The following is a 23795-nucleotide window of genomic DNA, read 5'->3' as shown; positions in this document are numbered from 1 at the left end:
ATTTAGTGGGCCTCTACGGTGTCCTAGTGGTAACATGTCTGATTATCAAACTCAAGTTTAGGGGTTTGAATCCACCCCCATGATGCGGTTTGGAGATTGGATGACCTCTAGGAATCGGGGGTACCAAATGGATAGCAAATTCGTTTTCTCTCTTTGTATCTTCTGGATGTCTAATTTCTGGCTAGTCTCAGGCACCTCTCGTAGGTTGCTGGGACTACTTTGTCCCCCTCTTGGGTGGTCAGGTCATCTGTGTTTGGAAGTTCGGGTATGTCCTTGTTACTTGCTCTTTTAGTTGGCAGCACAGGGGTTTGGGGTCTTCCCTTTTGATTTTCCCCGGCATTCTCCCCTGGTCGACTGGTCGGCCCGGAGTTGTGAGAATCCCACTGTGTTTTGTCCTGTGAGGTACAGGATTCTGGGAGACTGATCCTGGAAGGGTCTTTTATGATATCCTCATCTCCTCATCCTACGGACTAGTTTGCAGCCTGTCTCTTGTAACCCCGTGGTCTTTAGCGGGGGGTGTTCCCTTTCAACTCTCTAAAAGATCTATCTCTTTTGGTTTACAGCAGTGGGTTCGGGATCCAGTTGCACCTTTGGATGCTGGTTGCCCTCTTCCTAGACCTGTTAAGATGTCTCCTTGGCCTTTTTGGTCTGTATTTCCTTCGAGAGTACACTGTCCAGGGACATTGGGATATGGGAGTGCACTGCAGGGTGCACTCCTTGTATGAGATCACTGGATAGTCCTCTGGGGGTTAGGACATTGACCGGTCTTGGGTTCCGGGGGTCTGACTTTTGGCCATGTCTCTTGTCTGAGATTTCGGAGTCCGGATCTGAATCGGTCCTAGGTGAAACCAGCTGCAGCTATTTGCACCATTATTGTGTGTTCGCAAGCTGTTTTAAATTCGGTTTCAAGCCTTTGGGTTCTACAACCTCTGATTGTCCCTTCAGGGACGAGTTGGTATCTATCTGAGGGATAGTTTTGCTGTCTCTCAGACGAGATCTTACGGTTGTTGTCAGCGGCAGCTATTGTTGTGCCTTGATGTGAGCTCATGGTTGTTAGTTTCAACTGAGTTGTCGATATCTTATCAATGGTTGTTACCATTTCTCCTCTCTTCGCCAAGCCTTTGGCTGGGAAATCGGTCCTTTACGTTTACCCTCCTTCAGGGAGGTCTTGCAGTGTTGCATTCCATGAGGCCTCATAGCTCTTTCTCTTATCGTTTTCCGAGGTGTATTGCCCTCCTTGCGTGCAAGAGGTCATGGGACTGGGTTCTGGTACTGGGACACTGTAGTTCAGTGCCCTATCTCCTTTGCTTGGGAGTAGTCCATCTTGGGAAGGGAGCAGTGTAGGGGTTGTCTCCTGACAAGCTAATTTAAATATTGGTCAGAGTTGTTCTTCCTTGGGGCCCCTTCCTTTTTTCTTCTGAGGTGTGGTTCGGAGAATTTTGTATTCTTTGTATTCAAACATTGCCAATTTTTTGGACTGTGTCCGTTACCTCGGAAGGGGGTCAGTGTGCTTCCAGTTGCTGCAGGTCTAAGTGACTTGATGGTTATCTCCCTGCCTAGTAGCTGGAGGTTTGAAGTTTGAATCCTATTGTAACAGCTCTCTATGCTAGTTCCGGCATTGATTGGTGGGGGGGTCACCGTGTTCATCCCTCCACTGGTTGCATATTCTGCTGGTGTTGGATGTTGTTCTAAAGTTTCCTAGACAAGAGTTGTTGTCAAGAATTTTTCGGCATTCTCTGTGGGATGATCTCCCATGTTGGCTTAGGGTCAGCTTTGCTGTCTTGAGGCTGGAGTTTGCGAGTTCTTGTTCAGAGGTGACTGTGTTTCACAAGATTTTTCTCTGCTGGGATAATCATCCTTGTCTGCAGGTTCAGAATTTCCATTGTTTTATATGGGTTTTCTACCTATGTTTGACTAGTTAGCTACTGTGTCTGCTAGACTAGGGTACAGTGGGGAGCTTGTGGCTTCCTTGTAGCACCATAAAGCGTATAGTGTTGGGTCAGGGATCTGAGGATAAACCTTGGGGTTTCTCGTGATCACTCTCTTTTAAGTGTTTTGTTGCTCCCTGGTCCTTGTCTTTCTAGGGAGTTTTTTCCCTGGGCGGTTGTCTTTAGCAACCTTGGGTTCGCCTTAGTGGTTTCGTGTTTTCTTTCTTTTATTGGTGGTCCTCTAGATATCTTATGGGTCCTCAGCTTTACCCCTTGGGGGTAGGTGAAGGCTCTTCCTTCAGGTTGAGGGTTAGTTCTGTTGATCAGGAAACCAGCGGAACTTGGCTCCTTGATGACTTTCTGTGCTCAATGGATCTAGGAATCTGAGTGATCTCTAGCCCGGCCTTGTAGGTTATTTAAATGATGGACAGTTACTGGATCCTTTCAGGTTTTTAACCCCTTGTTCTAAGTGTTACAGTTTTTTTTTGTAGGGTTCTGGGTTTTTTTCAGGCTGTGGTGCCCTTCGAAGGGGCCGCCTTCTGTACCCGCTCTTTTGTTGCATTCAGTGTCCTCTATAGCTTGGGTATTGTTTTCCCAAAAGTAATGAATTCAGCTGTGGACTCTTCCCGTTTGAGAAGAAAAACTTAAATTATGCTTAACAGCTAATTTTCTTTTCTTCTGATAGGAAGAGTCCACAGCTCCCCGCCCGTGTTTTATCTACAGGGAGTGCAGAATTATTAGGCAAGTTGTATTTTTGAGGATTAATTTTATTATTGAACAACAACCATGTTCTCAATGAACCCAAAAAACTAATTAATATCAAAGCTGAATATTTTTGGAAGTAGTTTTTAGTTTGTTTTTAGTTTTAGCTATTTTAGGGGGATATCTGTGTGTGCAGGTGACTATTACTGTGCATAATTATTAGGCAACTTAACAAAAAACAAATATATACCCATTTCAATTATTTATTTTTACCAGTGAAACCAATATAACATCTCAACATTCACAAATATACATTTCTGACATTCAAAAACAAAAACAAATCAGTGACCAATATAGCCACCTTTCTTTGCAAGGACACTCAAAAGCCTGCCATCCATGGATTCTGTCAGTGTTTTGATCTGTTCACCATCAACATTGCGTGCAGCAGCAACCACAGCCTCCCAGACACTGTTCAGAGAGGTGTACTGTTTTCCCTCCTTGTAAATCTCACATTTGATGATGGACCACAGGTTCTCAATGGGGTTCAGATCAGGTGAACAAGGAGGCCATGTCATTAGATTTTCTTCTTTTATACCCTTTCTTGCCAGCCACGCTGTGGAGTACTTGGACGCGTGTGATGGAGCATTGTCCTGCATGAAAATCATGTTTTTCTTGAAGGATGCAGACTTCTTCCTGTACCACTGCTTGAAGAAGGTGTCTTCCAGAAACTGGCAGTAGGACTGGGAGTTGAGCTTGACTCCATCCTCAACCCGAAAAGGGCCCACAAGCTCATCTTTGATGATACCAGCCCAAACCAGTACTCCACCTCCACCTTGCTGGCGTCTGAGTCGGACTGGAGCTCTCTGCCCTTTACCAATCCAGCCACGGGCCCATCCATCTGGCCCATCAAGACTCACTCTCATTTCATCGGTCCATAAAACCTTAGAAAAATCAGTCTTGAGATATTTCTTGGCCCAGTCTTGACGTTTCAGCTTGTGTGTCTTGTTCAGTGGTGGTCGTCTTTCAGCCTTTCTTACCTTGGCCATGTCTCTGAGTATTGCACACCTTGTGCTTTTCGGGCACTCCAGTGATGTTGCAGCTCTGAAATATGGCCAAACTGGTGGCAAGTGGCATCTTGGCAGCTGCACGCTTGACTTTTCTCAGTTCATGGGCAGTTATTTTGCGCCTTGGTTTTTCCACACGCTTCTTGCGACCCTGTTGACTATTTTGAATGAAACGCTTGATTGTTCGATGATCACGCTTCAGAAGCTTTGCAATTTTAAGAGTACTGCATCCCTCTGCAAGATATCTCACTATTTTTGACTTTTCTGAGCCTGTCAAGTCCTTCTTTTGACCCATTTTGCCAAAGGAAAGGAAGTTGCCTAATAATTATGCACACCTGATATAGGGTGTTGATGTCATTAGACCACACCCCTTCTCATTACAGAGATGCACATCACCTAATATGCTTAATTGGTAGTAGGCTTTCGAGCCTATACAGCTTGGAGTAAGACAACATGCATAAAGAGGATGATGTGGTCAAAATACCCATTTGCCTAATAATTCTGCACTCCCTGTATGAGGCGGCAGTATTTCGTTTTTCGTTGTTTTGGCACCTTTTTTTCACCCTGATATTTCTCCTACTGTTCCTTGTTCCCTTGGCAGAATGACTGGGGGGTGAGGGAAGTGGGGGAGGTATTTAAGCCTTTGGCTGGGGTGTCTTTGCCTCCTCCTCATGGCTAGGTTCTTATTTTCCCAAAAGCTGTGGACTCTTCCCGTCAGAGGAAAAGAAAATTATCAGGTAAGCAAGCATAATTTAAGTTATTTACAAAAATGTAAGGGGTGTACTCACTTTTGTGAGATACTGTATATATATATATATATATATATATATATATATATATATATATGTGTGTGTGTGTGTGTGTGTATTCATCATGCCTAATTTCTTTATTCCATAAATATTGGTGTGCATTTATTCTCCTTTAGCAATAATATGATAATTTTGCCATGTTCAACAGCGTACACACTGTATCTTTGGCATAGGTCTTTATTTTGCAAATACAGACATATGTATTTGCTTCCTTGTGTAAATAGGAGATTATCTGCATAAGAGTCTCTATGTAAAAAGCACGTTTTCTTTCTGTCACACTGTGTACGTAGTGCTTTCATGTATGCATGTGTAAGGGTACTTACCCTTACCGGTTCGTGGCGATCTGGTCTCGGCAAATGCCAAGAGTACCGATCTTCTCGCCATCTCACATAGAGGGACAGTAAGACCCCTGCTTGACTTAAGCTGCGGCTGCAAGTCTCTAGGCACTTGTGGCGATGGGCTGCCTAAATTTAAAGGACAGCCAGCATTCATACACTAGACTCTAAACAGCGACTGCTATAGGTCCTATGGAATGTTAGATGACAGCGATTTCGTTATGTTCCAAAGCAATATTAATCAACAAGCTTTATGGTATTTGATATTTTATAAACTCCAGTGGAGCACTTAATGGTATGATTGTATAATCAATTTAATAACGTGTTGTTATTGAAAAACCGGCATCCACTAGTATGTTTCTATCACAGGCGTGTGTATACCTTTTCAATGGCGTGTGTGTGTTCAGATGTATATCCTTTTGTTCACTTTAAAGATCAATAATAATACCACAATGCACAGTTCCCACACCGGTATCAAACGACTGACTTGATAATCACAGTGAATAATATCATAAGTTCCGGTCCTACTCACCGCAGGAAGGGCAAATTTCAGTGTCAGTGGTAGATGATCTGATCCATGTCGATCAGTTTTAAATGATCTAATAAACTTCATTAATTTTTAACTAAGTTGTGCAGCCTGCATATACCTCCACTAACTTCTTTTGGAATCTTTCATAAATTTAAAGGAGCCGTGTTAAAATGATAGGTACCTGGAGGACTCATTTGCGGGAGTTCTTTTAAAAACTCACCCAACCCATCACTTTGGGCTAAGTTATTACCCTCTTACCTTGCTCACCTTGCTCCTGAGCCCTAAGTTCCTTTGTATGCTCACCTTGCTCCTGAAACTTAAGCATACCTAACTGATACCTGTGTATGAAGACCTTGCTCATGAGTCTAAACGCATACTTACCTGATACCTGTGTATGCTCACCTTGCTCCTGACACTAAAGCATACTTACCTGATACCTGTGTATGCTCACCTTTCTCCTGAGAATAAAGCATACTTACCTGGTACCTGTGTATGCTCACCTTGCTCCTGACACTAAAGCATAACCTTATACCATTGTATGCTCACCTTGCTCCTGACACTAAAGCATACTTACCTGATACCTGTGTATGCTCACCTTGCTCCTGAGAATAAAGCATACTTACCTGGTACCTGTGTATGCTCACCTTGCTCCTGACACTAAAGCATAACCTTATACCATTGTATGCTCACCTTGCTCCTGGGACTAAAGCTTACTTACCTTATACCATTGTATGCTTATTTTACATCTGATAAATACAAATTACTTATATAAAATATTTCATATAAACTGATCAGAATGAGCTGCTTGGCAGAAAAACTTAATTAAAGATCAAACCGAAACCAACATTTCAATTGTAACAATAAATATTGGTATGTATCACACACTTGCATATACACTTGTTATTGTAACCGTATGTGTATCTATTTGTTACATGAATTCATGTTACCTTAATGACTCAAGGAGTATGGTAGAATAGTATCCACGTTATACGCTCTGTCTGATGTAGTCCGGCTTCCTCCTCTCTCTGTTCTTGACTGCGGTGCTGCTGTCTTAGTTACTGGACGCTAAAGAGCGCCCAGCCCAATCGATACTGCAAACAGAAAAAACACACAGAGCGCAACCGCAACTCAAGGTAAAAGTTTTAAAACTTTTACCTTGAGTTGCGGTCACGTCTACTATAGATCTAAAAGATTTACACCTGCAACAAGACCACAATTAATTCCTAAGGTTTGCATTCACAGTCAAACACTGCCAATTTGCCGCCCTTACATTTCGTTTGACTTCAGTTCCTTGCATTTTTACAAAGATGCTAGGAGCATTGTTGGCGGTGATCCGAGCTCAGGAGATCTCAATTGCTCCTTATCTGAATGATATCCAAGTACAGACCCCTTACTAGCCTCTAACTATTGTCCATACTCAAAGGCTATTATCTTTTCTTCAAAACCACAGTTGAAGTATCAAAGTTCCAAAGAGTTCTTTAACTCCTGTTATACAAGGGTGTCCTTTTGAGGAGTCATCATGGATTGAATCCTGATACTTCTATTCCTGACAAAATCACACAGAACCAAACTTCAGAAGGCGTGTCTGTCCCTGTAACGTGCTTTATTTCCATCAGCAGTTCAGTGCATGGAGGTAGTGAGTCTCATGATTGCGGCTTCGGATGTGGTTTCTTTTGCCCGCCTTCACTTGCGTCCCCTTCACCTATCTATGCTTAATTTGTGGTCAAAGGATTCTCTGCAATTGAAACAGCATGTTGCTTTGTAATTGTCTGTTAAACAATCTCTCCTTTGGTGGATACAAGGTCCTTCTTTGACCCTTGGTGCATCTTTCCTTTCCCCATTATGGGCTTTTGTGTGGACAGACACTAATTCTAGCTGGGGCGCAGTCTCGAATTCCTTTAAGGTTCCTAAAATTCTTTAGATTTTACAAGATGGCTTTGACAATGGTTTGACTGCTAGCTCCCTAGAAGGTCAAAGGTCATTGTTTTCTGTTCTCTTTCATAGAAACTCAGCTAATCTTCTTGATGTTCAGACTTATGTCCATTCAGTAGTAAGAAAAAGGTCCTCCATTTCAAAAAATGCATTCCATTTATATCAAACTTTTTATCAGCTAGGTGAGTTTTTGAGCTTTCAGCTTTGTCCTGTGATTCTCCATTTTTAGCCTTTAACAAAGATAAAGCTGTACTTTATACTAAATATTTTTTTTTTTCCTAAGGTAGTTTCTTCGGGAAAATATCTTTTAAGGAGATTGTTGTTTCTTCTTTGTGTCCAGATCCTGCTAATTCTAAGAAATTACTTTTCATAATCTTGACATAGTCAAAACATTGGAGTTCGATCTTCAAGCTATTAAAGAATTAAAAAATAATTTCAGCTTGTTTGTTCATTACTCTGAGACTCACAAAGGGGCAAAAGGCTACTATTGTAGCTTTGGCCTCTTGGCTCAAACAGATAATTCACAAAGCTTACTTGGTGGCGGGAAAGTCGCCAACTAAGCTAATTACAGCTCATTCTACAAGATCAGTTTCTACTTTCTGGGTTTTCAAAATTGATGCACCTTTGGAACAGATTTGCTGCAACATGATCTTCTCTGCATTATTTTTCTAAATGTTACCTCTTCAATGTTTTAGCTTCTTTGCAAGCAGCTTTTGGCAGGAAAGTCCTTCATACCGCAGTCTCTTACTTATAGGAACTTCCAGAAAATTCTTCCACCCATTCCATAACATGCTTGGGTATTAATCCCACATAGTATGGAGCATTATGGACTATCATAATTTTTCAAAAGAAAATATAATTTATGCTTACCTGACAGTTCTAATTAAGACATCTATAAGACCCTACTTTGTCTTTCCTACCTATATGTTTACTATTGTCTGCTCGGCTATAGGTTGAACTGAATAGAGATGAGATGTGGGAGGTAATTTAAGCTCTTGTGTGGGTTCTTGGCCTCCTCCTAGTGGCAAGAATTATATCCCACATGTTATGGAGCCCCATGGACTATCATCAATCCGAATGAAAATAATGTATTAGGTAAGCATAAATTATGTTTTCCCTCCTCTCTTGTTACCTCTTCAAAGTTTCATCTACAGGATTTCTCCCAAATTGCCTCAATCTTGTGAAACTCTCTGCCTCACTCCACAAGACACTCCCCCTAGTTTTTAATGTTTCAAGCACTCCTAAAAGACTCTTCCATTCATGGATTCATGTAATGAACATTAACTTTTTCTTACCTCAGATTCTTGCCATCCCCTTGTACCACCGTAGCATGTAAGACTCAGAGCCAGCAGTTTTGTAAATCACCTTACATGAACGTGATCTTCAGCAGTGCAAGCCTTGACAGGGCCCTCCACCCATTGGCTTATTTAAAATATTATTGTTTTTATATAGGTTCTGCTCGTGCCTGGGTCAGCATTTAATATTGAAAGCTCAGATCCCAGTTCTTATGTGAGGGCAGCTTTTTCATTATCGTCACCTGAGAAGATAGATCAAGTAAGAGTTTCTTTTAAAATATTAAAACCATGTTAAATGCATATTTTTCTTATTTTTATCAACACATTAAAACAATTTTGTCTAATAACAAAGAAGATTAAAGTGATGGAAAATTGTAGCATTTTTGAAACGCTAAGACCTACTAGTGATATAAATAAAGGGTCATATAGTTTAAAAAAAAAATCATGCTGAAAGTACCTTTATTTGCCCTCGAGTTTAGGCAAAGCTGAGCACCTCCTGCCGCCCACGACCAAACACTATTTTCCCAATGAGGTGACATTTCCACCTCTACTCTATTAGCGTGCTAGTCATAAGTTATCGGATCGATTGGCTAAGAGTTAAACTCACTTTAAATAAAGGTACTTTCAGCATGAAGTTTTTTATACTTCATGACTGAAAGTCCCCCTCATTTATAGCACCGGTAACTCCTAGCATTTCAAAAAGTTTAAGAATATGATTAAAGCAGAATATAAAACTACCTGTATGTTTTTTTTTGTGCTACTTAGTCGTTGGTTGTGCTCGGGTGTTTAGAAAAAAATATGTCTACACTGTGTATACTCTGTTAAGAATGTTTTTAAGTATAACATTTGTTTTTTTTTTACTTTGTAGGGTTTTGAAAGGCTAGCTGCCCTAATCATGGAAGAAAGAAAATAATGCAACAGCTTCTACATTTTACATAAAATTGTAGGGTTTTCTGTATATTCTATATGTTTAATAACATTATAATCAACAGTCTCATGCCAGTTACTTGCAGGTGCCAAGAGTGTCCGGAGGGGGTTGCTTCTTCTAGCTAAGCATTTGTACCCAGGTAAATCATTCATTGTATGTCAGTAAGCTGCCATTTCTAAAAGAATATGCAGCATGTGTGTAAAACAAGCAACTTTCTCCTGGATTATAAGCACATGTGTACAACAACAACAACTCTCTCCTTCTGGATATGCAGCACATGTGTACAACAACAACAACTCTCTCCTTCTGGATATACAGCACATGTGTACAACAAGCAACTCTCTCCTTCTGGATATACAGCACATGTGTACAACAACAACAACTCTCTCCTTCTGGATATACAGCACATATGTACAACAAACAACTCTCTCCTTCTGGATATGCAGCACATGTGTACAACAAGCAACTCTCTCCTTCTGGATATACAGCACATGTGTACAACAAGCAACTCTCTCCTTCTGGATATACAGCACATGTGTACAACAAACAACTCTCTCCTGGATATGCAGCACATGTGTACAGCAACAACAACTCTCACCTTCTGGATATGCAGCACATGTGTACAACAACAACAACTCTCTCCTTCTGGATATACAGCACATGTGTACAACAAACAACTCTCTCCTTCTGGATATGCAGCACATGTGTACAACAACAACAACTCTCTCCTTCTGGATATACAGCACATGTGTACAACAAGCAACTCTCTCCTTCTGGATATACAGCACATGTGTACAACAAGCAACTCTCTCCTTCTGGATATACAGCACATGTGTACAACAAGCAACTCTCTCCTTCTGGATATGCAGCACATGTGTACAACAAGCAACTCTCTCCTTCTGGATATGCAGCACATGTGTACAACAAGCAACTCTCTCCTTCTGGATATACAGCACATGTGTACAACAAGCAACTCTCTCCTTCTGGATATGCAGCACATGTGTACAACAAGCAACTCTCTCCTTCTGGATATGCAGCACATGTGTACAACAAACAACTCTCTCCTTCTGGATAATAAGCACATGTGTACAACAAGCAACTTTCTCCTTCTGGATATGCAGCACATGTGTACAACAAGCAACTCTCTCCTTCTAGATATGCAGCACATGTGTACAACAAGCAACTTTCTCCTTCTGGATATACAGCACATGTGTACAACAAGCAACTCTCTCCTTCTGGATATACAGCACATGTGTACAACAAACAACTCTCTCCTTCTGGATATGCAGCACATGTGTACAACAAGCAACTCTCTCCTTCTAGACATACAGCACATGTGTACAACAAGCAACTCTCTCCTTCTAGATATACAGAACATGTGTACAACAACAACAACACTCTCCTTCTGGATATGAAGCACATGTGTACAACAACAACAACTCTCTCCTTCTGGATATACAGCACATGTGTACAACAAGCAACTCTCTCCTTCTGGATATACAGCACATGTGTACAACAAGCAACTCTCTCCTTCTGGATATACAGCACATGTGTACAACAAGCAACTCTCTCCTTCTGGATATACAGCACATGTGTACAACAAGCAACTCTCTCCTTCTGGATATGCAGCACATGTGTACAACAAGCAACTCTCTCCTTCTAGATATGCAGCACATGTGTACAACAAGGAACTCTCTCCTTCTGGATATACAGCACATGTGTACAACAAGCAACTCTCTCCTTCTGGATATACAGCACATGTGTACAACAAGCAACTCTCTCCTTCTGGATATACAGCACATGTGTACAACAAGCAACTCTCTCCTTCTGGATATACAGCACATGTGTACAACAAGCAACTCTCTCCTTCTAGATATACAGCACATGTGTACAACAATCAACTCTCTCCTTCTAGATATACAGCACATGTGTACAACAACAACTCTCTCCTTCTGGATATACAGCACATGTGTACAACAAACAACTCTCTTCTTCTGGATATACAGCACATGTGTACAACAAACAACTCTCTCCTCCTGGATATGCAGCACATGTGTACAACAAACAACTCTCTCCTTCTGGATATGCAGCACATGTGTACAACAAGCAACTCTCTCCTTCTGGATATGCAGCACATGTGTACAGGAAGCAACTCTCTCCTTCTGGATATGCAGCACATGTGTACAACAAACAACTCTCTCCTTCTGGATAAACAGCACATGTGTACAACAAACAACTCTCTCCTTCTGGATATACAGCACATGTGTACAACAAACAACTCTCTTCTCGTGGATATACAGCACATGTGTACAGGAAGCAACTCTCTCCTTCTGTATATGCAGCACATGTGTACAACAAACAACTCTCTCCTTCTGTATATGCAGCACATGTGTACAACAACAACTCTCTCCTTCTGTATATACAGCACATGTGTACAACAAACAACTCTCTCCTTCTGTATATGCAGCACATGTGTACAACAAACAACTCTCTCCTTCTGTATATGCAGCACATGTGTACAACAAACAACTCTCTCCCCCTGGATATGCAGCACATGTGTACAACAAACAACTCTCTCCCCCTGGATATGCAGCACATGTGTACAACAAACAACTCTCTCCCCCTGGATATGCAGCACATGTGTACAACAAACAACTCTCTCCCCCTGGATATGCAGCACATGTGTACAACAAGCAACTCTCTCCTTCTGGATATGCAGCACATGTGTACAACAAACAACTCTCTCCTTCTGGATATACAGCATATGTGTACAACAAGCAACACTCTCCTTCTGGATATACAGCACATGTGTACAACAAACAACTCTCTTCTTCTGGATATACAGCACATGTGTACAACAAGCAACACTCTCCTTCTGGATATACAGCACATGTGTACAACAAACAACACTCTCCTTCTAGATATACAGCACATGTGTACAACAATCAACACTCTCCTTCTGGATATACAGCACATGTGTACAACAACAACTCTCTCCTTCTGTATATACAGCACATGTGTACAACAAACAACTCTCTCCTTCTGGATATGCAGCACATGTGTACAACAAACAACTCTCTCCTTATGGATATGCAGCACATGTGTACAACAAACAACTCTCTCCTTATGGATATGCAGCACATGTGTACAACAAACAACTCTCTCCTTATGGATATGAAGCACATGTGTACAACAAACAACTCTTTCCTTCTGGATATGCAGCACATATGTACAACAAACAACTCTCTCCTTCTGGATATGCAGCACATGTGTACAACAAACAACTCTCTCCCCCTGGATATGCAGCACATGTGTACAACAAACAACTCTCTCCCCCTGGATATGCAGCACATGAACAAGCAACTCTCTCCTTCTGGATATGCAGCACATGTGTACAACAAACAACTCTCTCCTTCTGGATATACAGCACATGTGTACAACAAGCAACACTCTCCTTCTGGATATACAGCACATGTGTACAACAAACAACTCTCTTCTTCTGGATATACAGCACATGTGTACAACAAGCAACACTCTCCTTCTGGATATACAGCACATGTGTACAACAAACAACTATAGAGGGTTAAAGTTAATACAAAGATTCTACACTCAGACTCTTAGCTAATCCCGAATGGTGATGTAACCTCAAAAACACTATCACCGAAGTTTAGAAGAGAAGAAAAAGTGATTGGGATAGCGCTGCGCAGCTGCGAGTCTTATAGAGTGAAATAAATATATGTTAATTTGGATCGATTTTTATCTGAATATGAGGGTGTCTCTGTTTTGGGTTGTCCAATTTTGGGATTACTATTTTGATATATAAGGATCCCCGGTTTGTTTTGATCATATAACCGGGATGATAGAGTAATTTCTATATTTTTAAAATAGTCTTATGTCCTATGTTTTTTATATATATGTATCTTATAGATATTATTATAAAATATGATGTAAAAGAAGAGAGAGGAGCAAGTGCTTTAAGATATATGTATTTTATTCCTATACAGATAAGGTTCTTATCGTAAAATAGTTAACAATAAAATCTAGCACATAGATGCCGGCATCTAGATTTAAAACCACATTAAAACAGTTTTTTATTTGAAATTTATACTTGTTATATTCTATCAGTATTACTGCTGGTTTTGAACTATAACCGTGGTTTTATGAAAGCAGCTCTGATTGGCAACATCTGATAAACAACAAAAACCTTGGTATATTGTCCATATTCTCCTCCGTTAATCATCTGAACTGCTTTAGGTTGTATCTAACTGTAAAAGGCCCCAGGCTGAAACGCGTAGAGATTGCTGACAGTCACAGGATATCTAAACACAGAACCCAGCAGGTGAGAGGTCTTTCTCGTGTTCGGGCTGGCTAGGATAGGTACATCGAGCCATATCCCACTTTCTAGGGACAGACTCCATATGTGTAATTCCTATCCAAGGATCCAGTAACCGCTCCAGCCTCAATCACCTGGCTCAAGGGTTACACAGACACAAGGAGAAAATCCACAATTGGATCAGGAAATACCTGAAGAACCCGGATTTTAACCAAACAAAGAGAAAACAAGGGAGAACATACGGAACTACTTCACCAAAAGACCGGCCGGTCACAACTTTAACGGAGGAGATCCAGAATATGGACAATATACCAAGGTTTTTATAACAAGAGACAATCTGCTTATACACGTATATATGACAGATAAATCCACTTACTACCATTTACCGCTGTGACAAACCACCGTAGACCTGGAATATCAATGTCTAAGTAAAAATACGTGGTATTCACACTCATCTAGCTAATATATTGTAAAACTAGATCTGCACCGAAAAATTGTAATTGTAACAAACAAAATATACGATACATGTATGTCAAGGAATAGAAACTTTTTGTTGTTTATCAGATGTTGCCAATCAGAGCTGCTTTCATAAAACCACGGTTATAGTTCAAAACCAGCAGTAATACTGATAGAATATAACAAGTATAAATTTCAAATAAAAAACTGTTTTAATGTGGTTTTAAATCTAGATGCCGGCATCTATGTGCTAGATTTTATTGTTAACTATTTTACGATAAGAACCTTATCTGTATAGGAATAAAATACATATATCTTAAAGCACTTGCTCCTCTCTCTTCTTTTACATCATATTTTATAATAATATCTATAAGATACATATATATAAAAAACATAGGACATAAGACTATTTTAAAAATATAGAAATTACTCTATCATCCCGGTTATATGATCAAAACAAACCGGGGATCCTTATATATCAAAATAGTAATCCCAAAATTGGACAACCCAAAACAGAGACACCCTCATATTCAGATAAAAATCGATCCAAATTAACATATATTTATTTCACTCTATAAGACTTGCAGCTGCGCAGCGCTATCCCAATCACTTTTTCTTCTCTTCTGTACAACAAACAACACTCTCCTTCTAGATATACAGCACATATGTACAACAATCAACACTCTCCTTCTGGATATACAGCACATGTGTACAACAAACAACTCTCTTCTTCTGGATATACAGCACATGTGTACAACAATCAACACTCTCCTTCTGTATATACAGCACATGTGTACAACAAACAACTCTCTCCTTCTGGATATGCAGCTCATGTGTACAACAATCAACACTCTCCTTCTGGATATACAGCACATGTGTACAACAAACAACTCTCTCCTTCTGGATATGCAGCTCATGTGTACAACAAACAACTCTCTCCTTATGGATATGAAGCACATGTGTACAACAAGCAACTCTCTCCTTCTGGATATGCAGCACATGTGTACAACAAGCAACTCTCTCCTTCTGGATATGCAGCACATGTGTACAGGAAGCAACTCTCTCCTTCTGGATATGCAGCTCATGTGTACAACAAACAACTCTCTCCTTCTGGATATGCAGCACATGTGTACAACAAACCACTCTCTCCTTCTGGATATGCAGCTCATGTGTACAACAAACAACTCTCTCCTTCTGGATATGCAGCACATGTGTACAACAAACAACTCTCTCCTTCTGGATATGCAGCACATGTGTACAACAAACAACTCTCTCCTTCTGGATATGCAGCTCATGTGTACAACAAACAACTCTCTCCTTATGGATATGAAGCACATGTGTACAACAAGCAACTCTCTCCTTATGGATATGCAGCACATGTGTACAACAAACAACTCTCTCCTTCTGGATATGCAGCACATGTGTACAACAAACAACTCTCTCCTTCTGGATATACAGCACATGTGTACAACAAACAACTCTCTCCTTCTGGATATGCAGCACATGTGTACAACAAGCAACTCTCTCCTTCTTTATATGCAGCACATGTGTACAACAAACAACTCTCTCCTTCTGGATATGCAGCTCATGTGTACAACAAACAGCTCTCTCCTTATGGATATGATACACATGTGTACAACAAGCAACTCTCTCCTTCTGGATATACAGCACATATGTACAACAAACAACTCTCTCCTTATGGATATGAAGCACATGTGTACAACAAGCAACTCTCTCCTTCTGGATATGAAGCACATGTGTACAACAAACAACTCTCTCCTGGATATGCAGCACATGTGTACAACAAGCAACTCTCTCCTTCTTTATATGCAGCACATGTGTACAACAAACAACTCTCTCCTTCTGGATATGCAGCTCATGTGTACAACAAACAACTCTCTCCTTATGGATATGAAGCACGTGTACAACAAGCAACTCGCTCCTTCTGGATATGCAGCACATGTGTACAACAAGCAACTCTCTCCTTCTGGATATGCAGCACATGTGTACAACAAGCAACTTTCTCCTTCTGGATATGCAGCACATGTGTACAACAAACAACTCTCTCCCCCTGGATATGCAGCACATGTGTACAACAAACAACTCTCTCCCCCTGGATATGCAGCACATGTGTACAACAAGCAACTCTCTCCTTCTGGATATGCAGCACATGTGTACAACAAACAACTCTCTCCTTCTGGATATGCAGCACATGTGTACAACAAGCAACTCTCTCCTTCTGGATCTGCAGCACATGTGTACAACAAGCAACTTTCTCCTTCTGGATATGCAGCACATGTGTACAGGAAGCAACTCTCTCCTTCTGGATATGCAGCACATGTGTACAGGAAGCAACTCTCTCCTTCTAGATATGCAGCACATGTGTACAGGAAGCAACTCTCTCCTTCTGGATATGCAGCACATGTGTACAACAAGCAACTCTCTCCTTCTAGATATGCAGCACATGTGTACAGGAAGCAACTCTCTCCTTCTGGATATGCAGCACATGTGTACAACAAACAACTCTCTCCTTCTGTATATGCAGCACATGTGTACAAAAACCAACATTCCCCCCCCCCCAAGTGCACCACACAGTAGTTATGTTTATTGTTTAATATCAAGGTCTAGAACTCTGCAAAAGTAAAAACAGTAGCCTTAGAATGGCTGCTTCTTCACCCACTCAAAGGATACCAAGAGAGTGAAGGAAATTGGAAAGTTGTTAAAAATTACATGATCTATCTGAACCGTGAAGGTTTAATTTTGACTTTACTATTCCTTTAATGACATTGTTTCACTGTTTAAATAATATATTTGACAAACTGTTGTATGCAAAGTATATATATTATATATATACTGTATATATATATATATACCTTTATCCAAACTGCTTGGGACCGGAAAAGTTTTGGATTTCAGAATAGTTTGGATTTTAGAATATTTGCATCTTTAAAATGTGAACAAGTGTAAACAATATCATGTCATTTAGGGGAGGGAACAAGTGTAAACAACATCATGTCATTTAGGGGAGGGGACAAGTGTAAACAATATCATGTCATTTAGGGGAGGAAACAAGTGTAAACAACATCATGTCATTTAGGGGAGGGGACAAGTGTAAACAATATCATGTCATTTAGGGGAGGGGACAAGTGTAAACAATATCATGTCATTTAGGGGAGGGGACAAGTGTAAACAATATCATGTCATTTAGGGGATGGAACAAGTGTAAACAACATCATGTCATTTAGGGGAGGGGACAAGTGTAAACAACATCATGTCATTTAGGGGAGGGGACAAGTGTAAACAACATCATGTCATTTAGGGGAGGGAATAAATGTAAACAACATCATGTCATTTAGGGGAGGGAACAAGTGTAAACAACATCATGTCATTTAGGGGAGGGGACAAGTGTAAACAACATCATGTCATTTAGGGGAGGGAACAAGTGTAAACAACATCATGTCATTTAGGGGAGGGGACAAGTGTAAACAATATCATGTCATTTAGGGGAGGGGACAAGTGTAAACAATATCATGTCATTTAGGGGAGGGAACAAGTGTAAACAACATCATGTCATTTAGGGGAGGGAACAAGTGTAAACAACATCATGTCATTTAGGGGAGGGGACAAGTGTAAACAACATCATGTCATTTAGGAAATAATTACATGACATAATACAGCTTATATTTGTCAGCTAAAGGTAGTTTTATATCATTTTTAATATTTTTGTATACATGGTACCCTCAGACAGATAGTACAGTACTGTAATCAGAAAGGTAATATTTGTTGTTTTAAATAAATATTAACTATTATTTGCATTTTAGGCACACAAAATAACAGGCAGAGAAGATTGTGACTTACAGGCAGGGAAAATATTCATGTTTGACAGTTTTATTTTTAAATAAATGCTGATGTTGCTTCCAGTAATGGGTCAGGGAAAGCATTGCCTTACAATGTTTAATAACATATGACGTGGATAAAAACTACTTAGATTTAACTTATGTATATGAGTAAGCTTATCATATTTCAATCCAACCTGAACTAGAAATAACACATCAACGCGTCCTAAAGCTTTTTAAAGGGTTCCTTTAATACAGCCAAAATTGAAACTACACTTCAAATACACCCCTTAAAGGAATAGTACACACCTTGAGAATTTTATATAAAATGTTTACTTTTGCATAATAAAACAACTTTGCAAAATATTTGTATTCTTTATTTTGCCCCCTTTTCATGTAATTTAGCTCTGTGGGTAGCAATTTCTAATTTTAAGAACTTGAAATGCACCCTGCTGACATCTGAAAGCTAACTTTGTCATATATCTTTCCCTAATTAACTTTATCACATAACATCTGCAAACAATCAGCCAGATTACGAGTTTTGCGTTATGAGTGGCTCGGTAATAACTTCCACCGCTCTCCTTTAATAGCGCTGCTATTACAGATTTGCAAAAACCCGGGCGATATGGCTGCATTGGGCTCCATACTGCACACAAATACCAGCGCTGCTTTGAGCTGGTTTTGACGTGTTTGTGCACGATTTCCCCATAGACATCAATGGGGAGAGCCGGCTAAAACAAAGCCTAACACCTGCAATAATGGAGCGTAAAGCTCTGTAACGCAGCCGCATTGATGTCTATGGGGAAACAAAAGTTATGTTTACACCTAACACCCTAACGTAAATCCTGAGTCTAAACACCCCTAATCTGCTGCCCCCGACATCGCCGACACCTACATTACACTTATTAACCCCTAATCTGCCTCCCCCAACGTCGCCGGCCACCTACCTACACTTATTAACCCCTAATCTGTCACCACCTGCATACATTTATTAACCCCTAATCTGCCGCCCCCACTATACTAAAGTTATTAACCCCTAAACCTCCGGCCTCCTACATCACTAAAACTAAATAAATATATTAACTCTTAAACCTAACCCTAACACCCCTAACTTTAATATAATTAAAATAAATCTAAATAAAAATGACTATCATTACTTAAATAATTCCTATTTAAAACTAAATACTTACCTATACAATAAACCCTAAGCTAGCTACAATATAACTAATAGTTATATTGTAGCTATTTTACGGCTAGATTACGAGTTTTGCGGTAAGAGCTGCTCGGTACTAACTTGCAAGTTATTGTCACCGCTCACCTCCCTACAGCGCTGGTATTACAGGTTTACAAAAACCCTGCGTTAGCAGGCAATATTGCAGCGTAAAGCAAAATTGAGCTCCATACCGCACTCCAATACCTACCTAGCTAAAATAAATACAAATTTACCTGTAAAATAAAACCTAACCTGTCTTACACTAACACCTAACCTTACACTACAATTAAATAAATTACATTAATTAAATACAATTAACTAAATTACAAAAAAACAAACACTAAATTACACAAATTAAAAAACAAATTATCAAATATTTAAACTAATTACACCTAATCTAATAGCCCTATCAAAATAAAAAAGCCCCCCCCAAAATAAAAAAAACCTAGCCTAAACTAAACTGACAATGGTCCTTAAAAGGGCCTTTTGCGGGCCATTGCCCCAAAGAAATCAGCTCTTTTACCTGTAAAAAAAAATACAAACAACCCCCCAACAGTAAAACCCACGACCCACACAACCAAACCCCCCAAATAAAATCCTAAAAAAAACTAAGCTCCCCATTGCCCTGAAAAGGGCATTTGGATGGGCATTGCCCTTAAAAGGGCATTTAGCTCTTTTTTATTTTGTGTAATTTAGTGTTTGTTTTTTCTGTAATTTAGTTAATTTAATTAATGTAATTTATTTAATTGTAGTGTAAGGTTAGGTGTTAGTGTAAGACAGGTTTGGTTTTATTTTACAGGTAAATTTGTATTTATTTTAGCTAGGTAGCTAGTAAATAGTTAATAACTATTTACTAACTAGTCTACCTAATTAAAATAAATACAAACTTGCCTGTGAAATAAAAATAAAACCTAAGATAGATACAATGTAACTATTAGTTATATTGTAGCTAGCTTAGGGTTTATTTTACAGGTAAGTATTTAGTTTTAAATAGGTATTATTTTGTTATTAATAGTAGGTTTTATTTAGATTTATTTTAATTACTTTAAAGTTAGTGGGTGTTAGGGTTAGGTTTAGGGGTTAATACCTTTAGTACCGTGGCGGCGATGTTGGGGGCGGCAGATTAGGGGTTAATAAGTGTAGGTAGGTGGCGACGATGTCAGGGGGGCAGATTAGGGGTTAATAACTGTAATGTAGGTGGCTCGACATTGTGGGCGGCAGATTAGGGGTTAATAAGTGTAGGTAGGTGGCGGCGACATTGGAGGCGGCAGATTATTGGTTAATAACTGTAATGTAGGTTGCGGCGATGTTAGGGACAGCAGATTAGGGGTTAATAATATTTAACTAGTGTTTACGATGTGGGAGTGTGGCGGTTTAGGGGTTAATATGTTTATTATAGTGGCGGCGCTGTCCGGAGCGGCAGATTAGGGGTTAATAATTTTATTTTAGTGTTTTTGATGCGGGAGGGCTTCGGTTTAGGGGTTAATAGGTAGTTTATGGGTGTTAGTGTACTTTGTAGCACTACAGTTATGAGTTTTATGTTAAACTCATAACTACTGACTTTCAGTTTACGGTATGGATCTTGACGGTATTGGCTGTACCGCTCAATCTTTGGCCTCCCATGCAGACTCGTAATACCAGCGCAAAGGAGGTCCCATTGAAAAAGGACTTTTGGAAAGCTGCGGTAGTTACGTTGCGTTACGGCCAAAAAAGTGTGCGGTGCAGCTAAACCTGCAAGACTCGTAATACCAGCGGTAGTGAAAAAGAGCCTTAACGCTGCTTTTTCACTCATATTACAAAACTCGTAATCTAGCCGTATGGTTTTATTTTTATTTCACAGCTAAGTTTGTATTTATTTTAACTAGGTAGACTAGTTAGTAAATAGTTATTAACTATTTACTAACTACCTAGTAAAAATAAATACACATTTACCTGTAAAATAAATCCTAACCTGTCTTACAGTTAAACCTAACATTACACTGAAATTAAATAAATTACATTAATTAAATACAATTAACTAAATTACAGAAAAAAATAAACTCTAAATTAAACAAAATAAAAAAGAAATTATCAAATATTTAAACTAATTACACCTAATGTGATAACCCTATCAAAATAAAAAAGCCCCTCCAAAATAAAAAAACCCTAGCCTACACTTAACTGCCAATAGCCCTTAAAAGGGCCTTTTACAGGGCATTGCCCCAAAGAAATCAGCTCTTTTACGTGTAAAAAAAAAATAGAAACAACCCCCCAACAGTAAAACCCACCACCCACACAACCAAACCCCCTGAAAAGGGCATTTAGATGGGCATTTAGCTCTTTTGCATTGCCCAAAGTCCCTAATCTAAAAATGAAACCCACCCCCGAATATCCACTTACAGTTTTTGAAGACCGGACATCAATCCTCATCCAGCTGGGAGAAGTCTTCATCCAAGCAGGCAGAAGTCCTCAACGAAGCCGGGAGAAGTCTTCATCCAAGCGACAAGAAATCGTCCTTCAGGCGGGCAGAAGTCTTCATCCAGACGGCATCTTCTATCTTCATTCTTCCGGCGCGGAGCGGCTCCATCTTCAAGACATCCGGCGCGGAGCATCCTCTTCATACGGTCCCAGCCATACACTGAAGGTTCCCTTTAAGGGACGTCATCCAAGATGGCGTCCCTTGAATTCCGATTGGCTGATAGAATTCTATCAGCCAATCGGAATTAAAGGATAAACAATCATATTGGCTGATGCAATCAGCCAATAGGATTGAGCTTCAATCCTATTGGCTGATCCAATCAGCAAATAGAATGCGATCTCAATCCTATTGGCTGATAGAATTCTATCAGCCAATCGGAATTCAAGGGACACCATCTTGGATGACGTCCCTTAAAGGGAACCTTCAGTGTACGGCTGGGACCGTATGAAGAGGATGCTCCATGTTGGAAGGATGAAGATAGAAGATGCCGTCTGGATGAAGACTTCTGCCCGCCTGTCGAACGACTTCTTGCCGCTTGGATGAAGACTTCTACCGGCTTCGTTGAGGACTTCTGCCCGCTTGGATGAAGACTTCTCCCGGCTTTGTTGAGTACGTCTGCCCGCTTGGATGAAGACCTCCGGCTGGATGAGGATGGATGTCCGGTCTTGAAAAAATGTAAGTGGATCTTCGGGGGTTAGTGTTAGGTTTTATTAAGGGTTTATTGGGTGGGGGTTTTTTTTAGATTAGGGACTTTGGGCAATGTGAAAGAGCTAAATGCCCTTTTAAGCGCAATGCCCATCCAAATGCCCTTTTCAGGGCAATGGGGAGCTTAGGTTTATTTAGATAGGATTTTATTTGGGGGGTTTCGTTGTGTGGGTGGTGGGTTTTACTGTTGGGGGTTGTTTGTATTTTTTTTTACAGGTAAAAGAGCTGATTTCTTTGTGGCAATACCCCGCAAAAAGGCCCTTTTAAGGGCTATTGGCAGTTTAGTGTAGGCTAGGGTTTTTTTATTTTTTGGGGGGCTTTTTTATTTTGATAGGGCTATTATATTAGGTGTAATTAGTTTAAATATTTGATAATTTCTTTTTTATTTTGTGTAATTTAGTGTTTATTTTTTATATATATAGTTAATTGTATTTAATTAATGTAATTTATTTAATTTTAGTGTAATGTTAAGTTTAACTGTCAGACAAGTTAGGTTTTATTTCAAAGGAAAATTTGTATTTATTTTTACTAGGTAGTTAGTAAATAGTTAATAACTATTTACTAACTAATCAACCTAGTTAAAATAAATACAAACTTAGCTGTGAAATAAAAACTAATCTAGATACAATATATAACTATTAGTTATATTGTAGCCAGCTTAGGTTTTATTTTACAGGTATTTATTTAGTTTTAAATAGGAATAACTGACTTAAGATGGCGGTACGAATCTTGACAGTATAGGCTGTACGAATCTTGACAGTATAGGCTGTACCGCTCACTTTTTGGCCGGACATACCGGCGCTATGGAAGTCCCATTGAAAAAGGACTTTTTGAAAGGTGCGGTAGTTACGTTGCGTTACTGCCAAAAAAGTGTGCGTTACAGCTATACCTACAAGACTTGTAATAGCAGCGGTAGTGAAAAAGCAGCGTTATGAGCCATAACGCAAAACTCATAATTTAGCCGAATGTATTTTATACTTATATTATACCTGTGACTAGCTTTGTTGTCTGTGGGCTAAAGCCCAAATTGGCTCCTCCAAATAAGGCAAATGGTGGGTGCCTTTAGCTGATTATGTTATTCTATACCAACACAACAGAAATGTCATGTATTGTTTTTATAAGAAACAATACAAAATGAAACAAATTGGTTTAAAAAATTATAATCCCTAACATACTTCTATGTAAATAATACTAAGAGTCACTGTATGAAAGAGAATCATTTATACACAAGCATTAGCAAGAAGTACCTGTCAGCCAATTAGCATTAGAAGG

The 23795-nt window shown here is 39.6% G+C and overlaps 1 protein-coding gene across 2 annotated transcripts in view; it reads left to right on the top strand.

The window, feature by feature from the left end:
- Positions 1 to 9587, top strand: part of AADAT (aminoadipate aminotransferase) — a 269306-nt gene extending 259719 nt beyond the window's left edge. For both annotated transcript variants that reach the window (XM_053703826.1, XM_053703828.1), the window contains exons 13-14: positions 8752 to 8853; positions 9463 to 9587. In XM_053703826.1, the coding sequence (XP_053559801.1) occupies positions 8752 to 8853; positions 9463 to 9507 (147 nt within the window). In that variant the 3' untranslated portion in view covers positions 9508 to 9587. The remainder of the gene's footprint in view (positions 1 to 8751; positions 8854 to 9462) is intronic.
- Positions 9588 to 23795: the final 14208 nt, after the last annotated feature.

The sequence above is a fragment of the Bombina bombina genome, chromosome 2 (genome assembly GCF_027579735.1).
Source record: "Bombina bombina isolate aBomBom1 chromosome 2, aBomBom1.pri, whole genome shotgun sequence".
NCBI lineage: Eukaryota > Metazoa > Chordata > Amphibia > Anura > Bombinatoridae > Bombina > Bombina bombina.
This window is presented reverse-complemented; position numbering and strand designations above follow the sequence as displayed.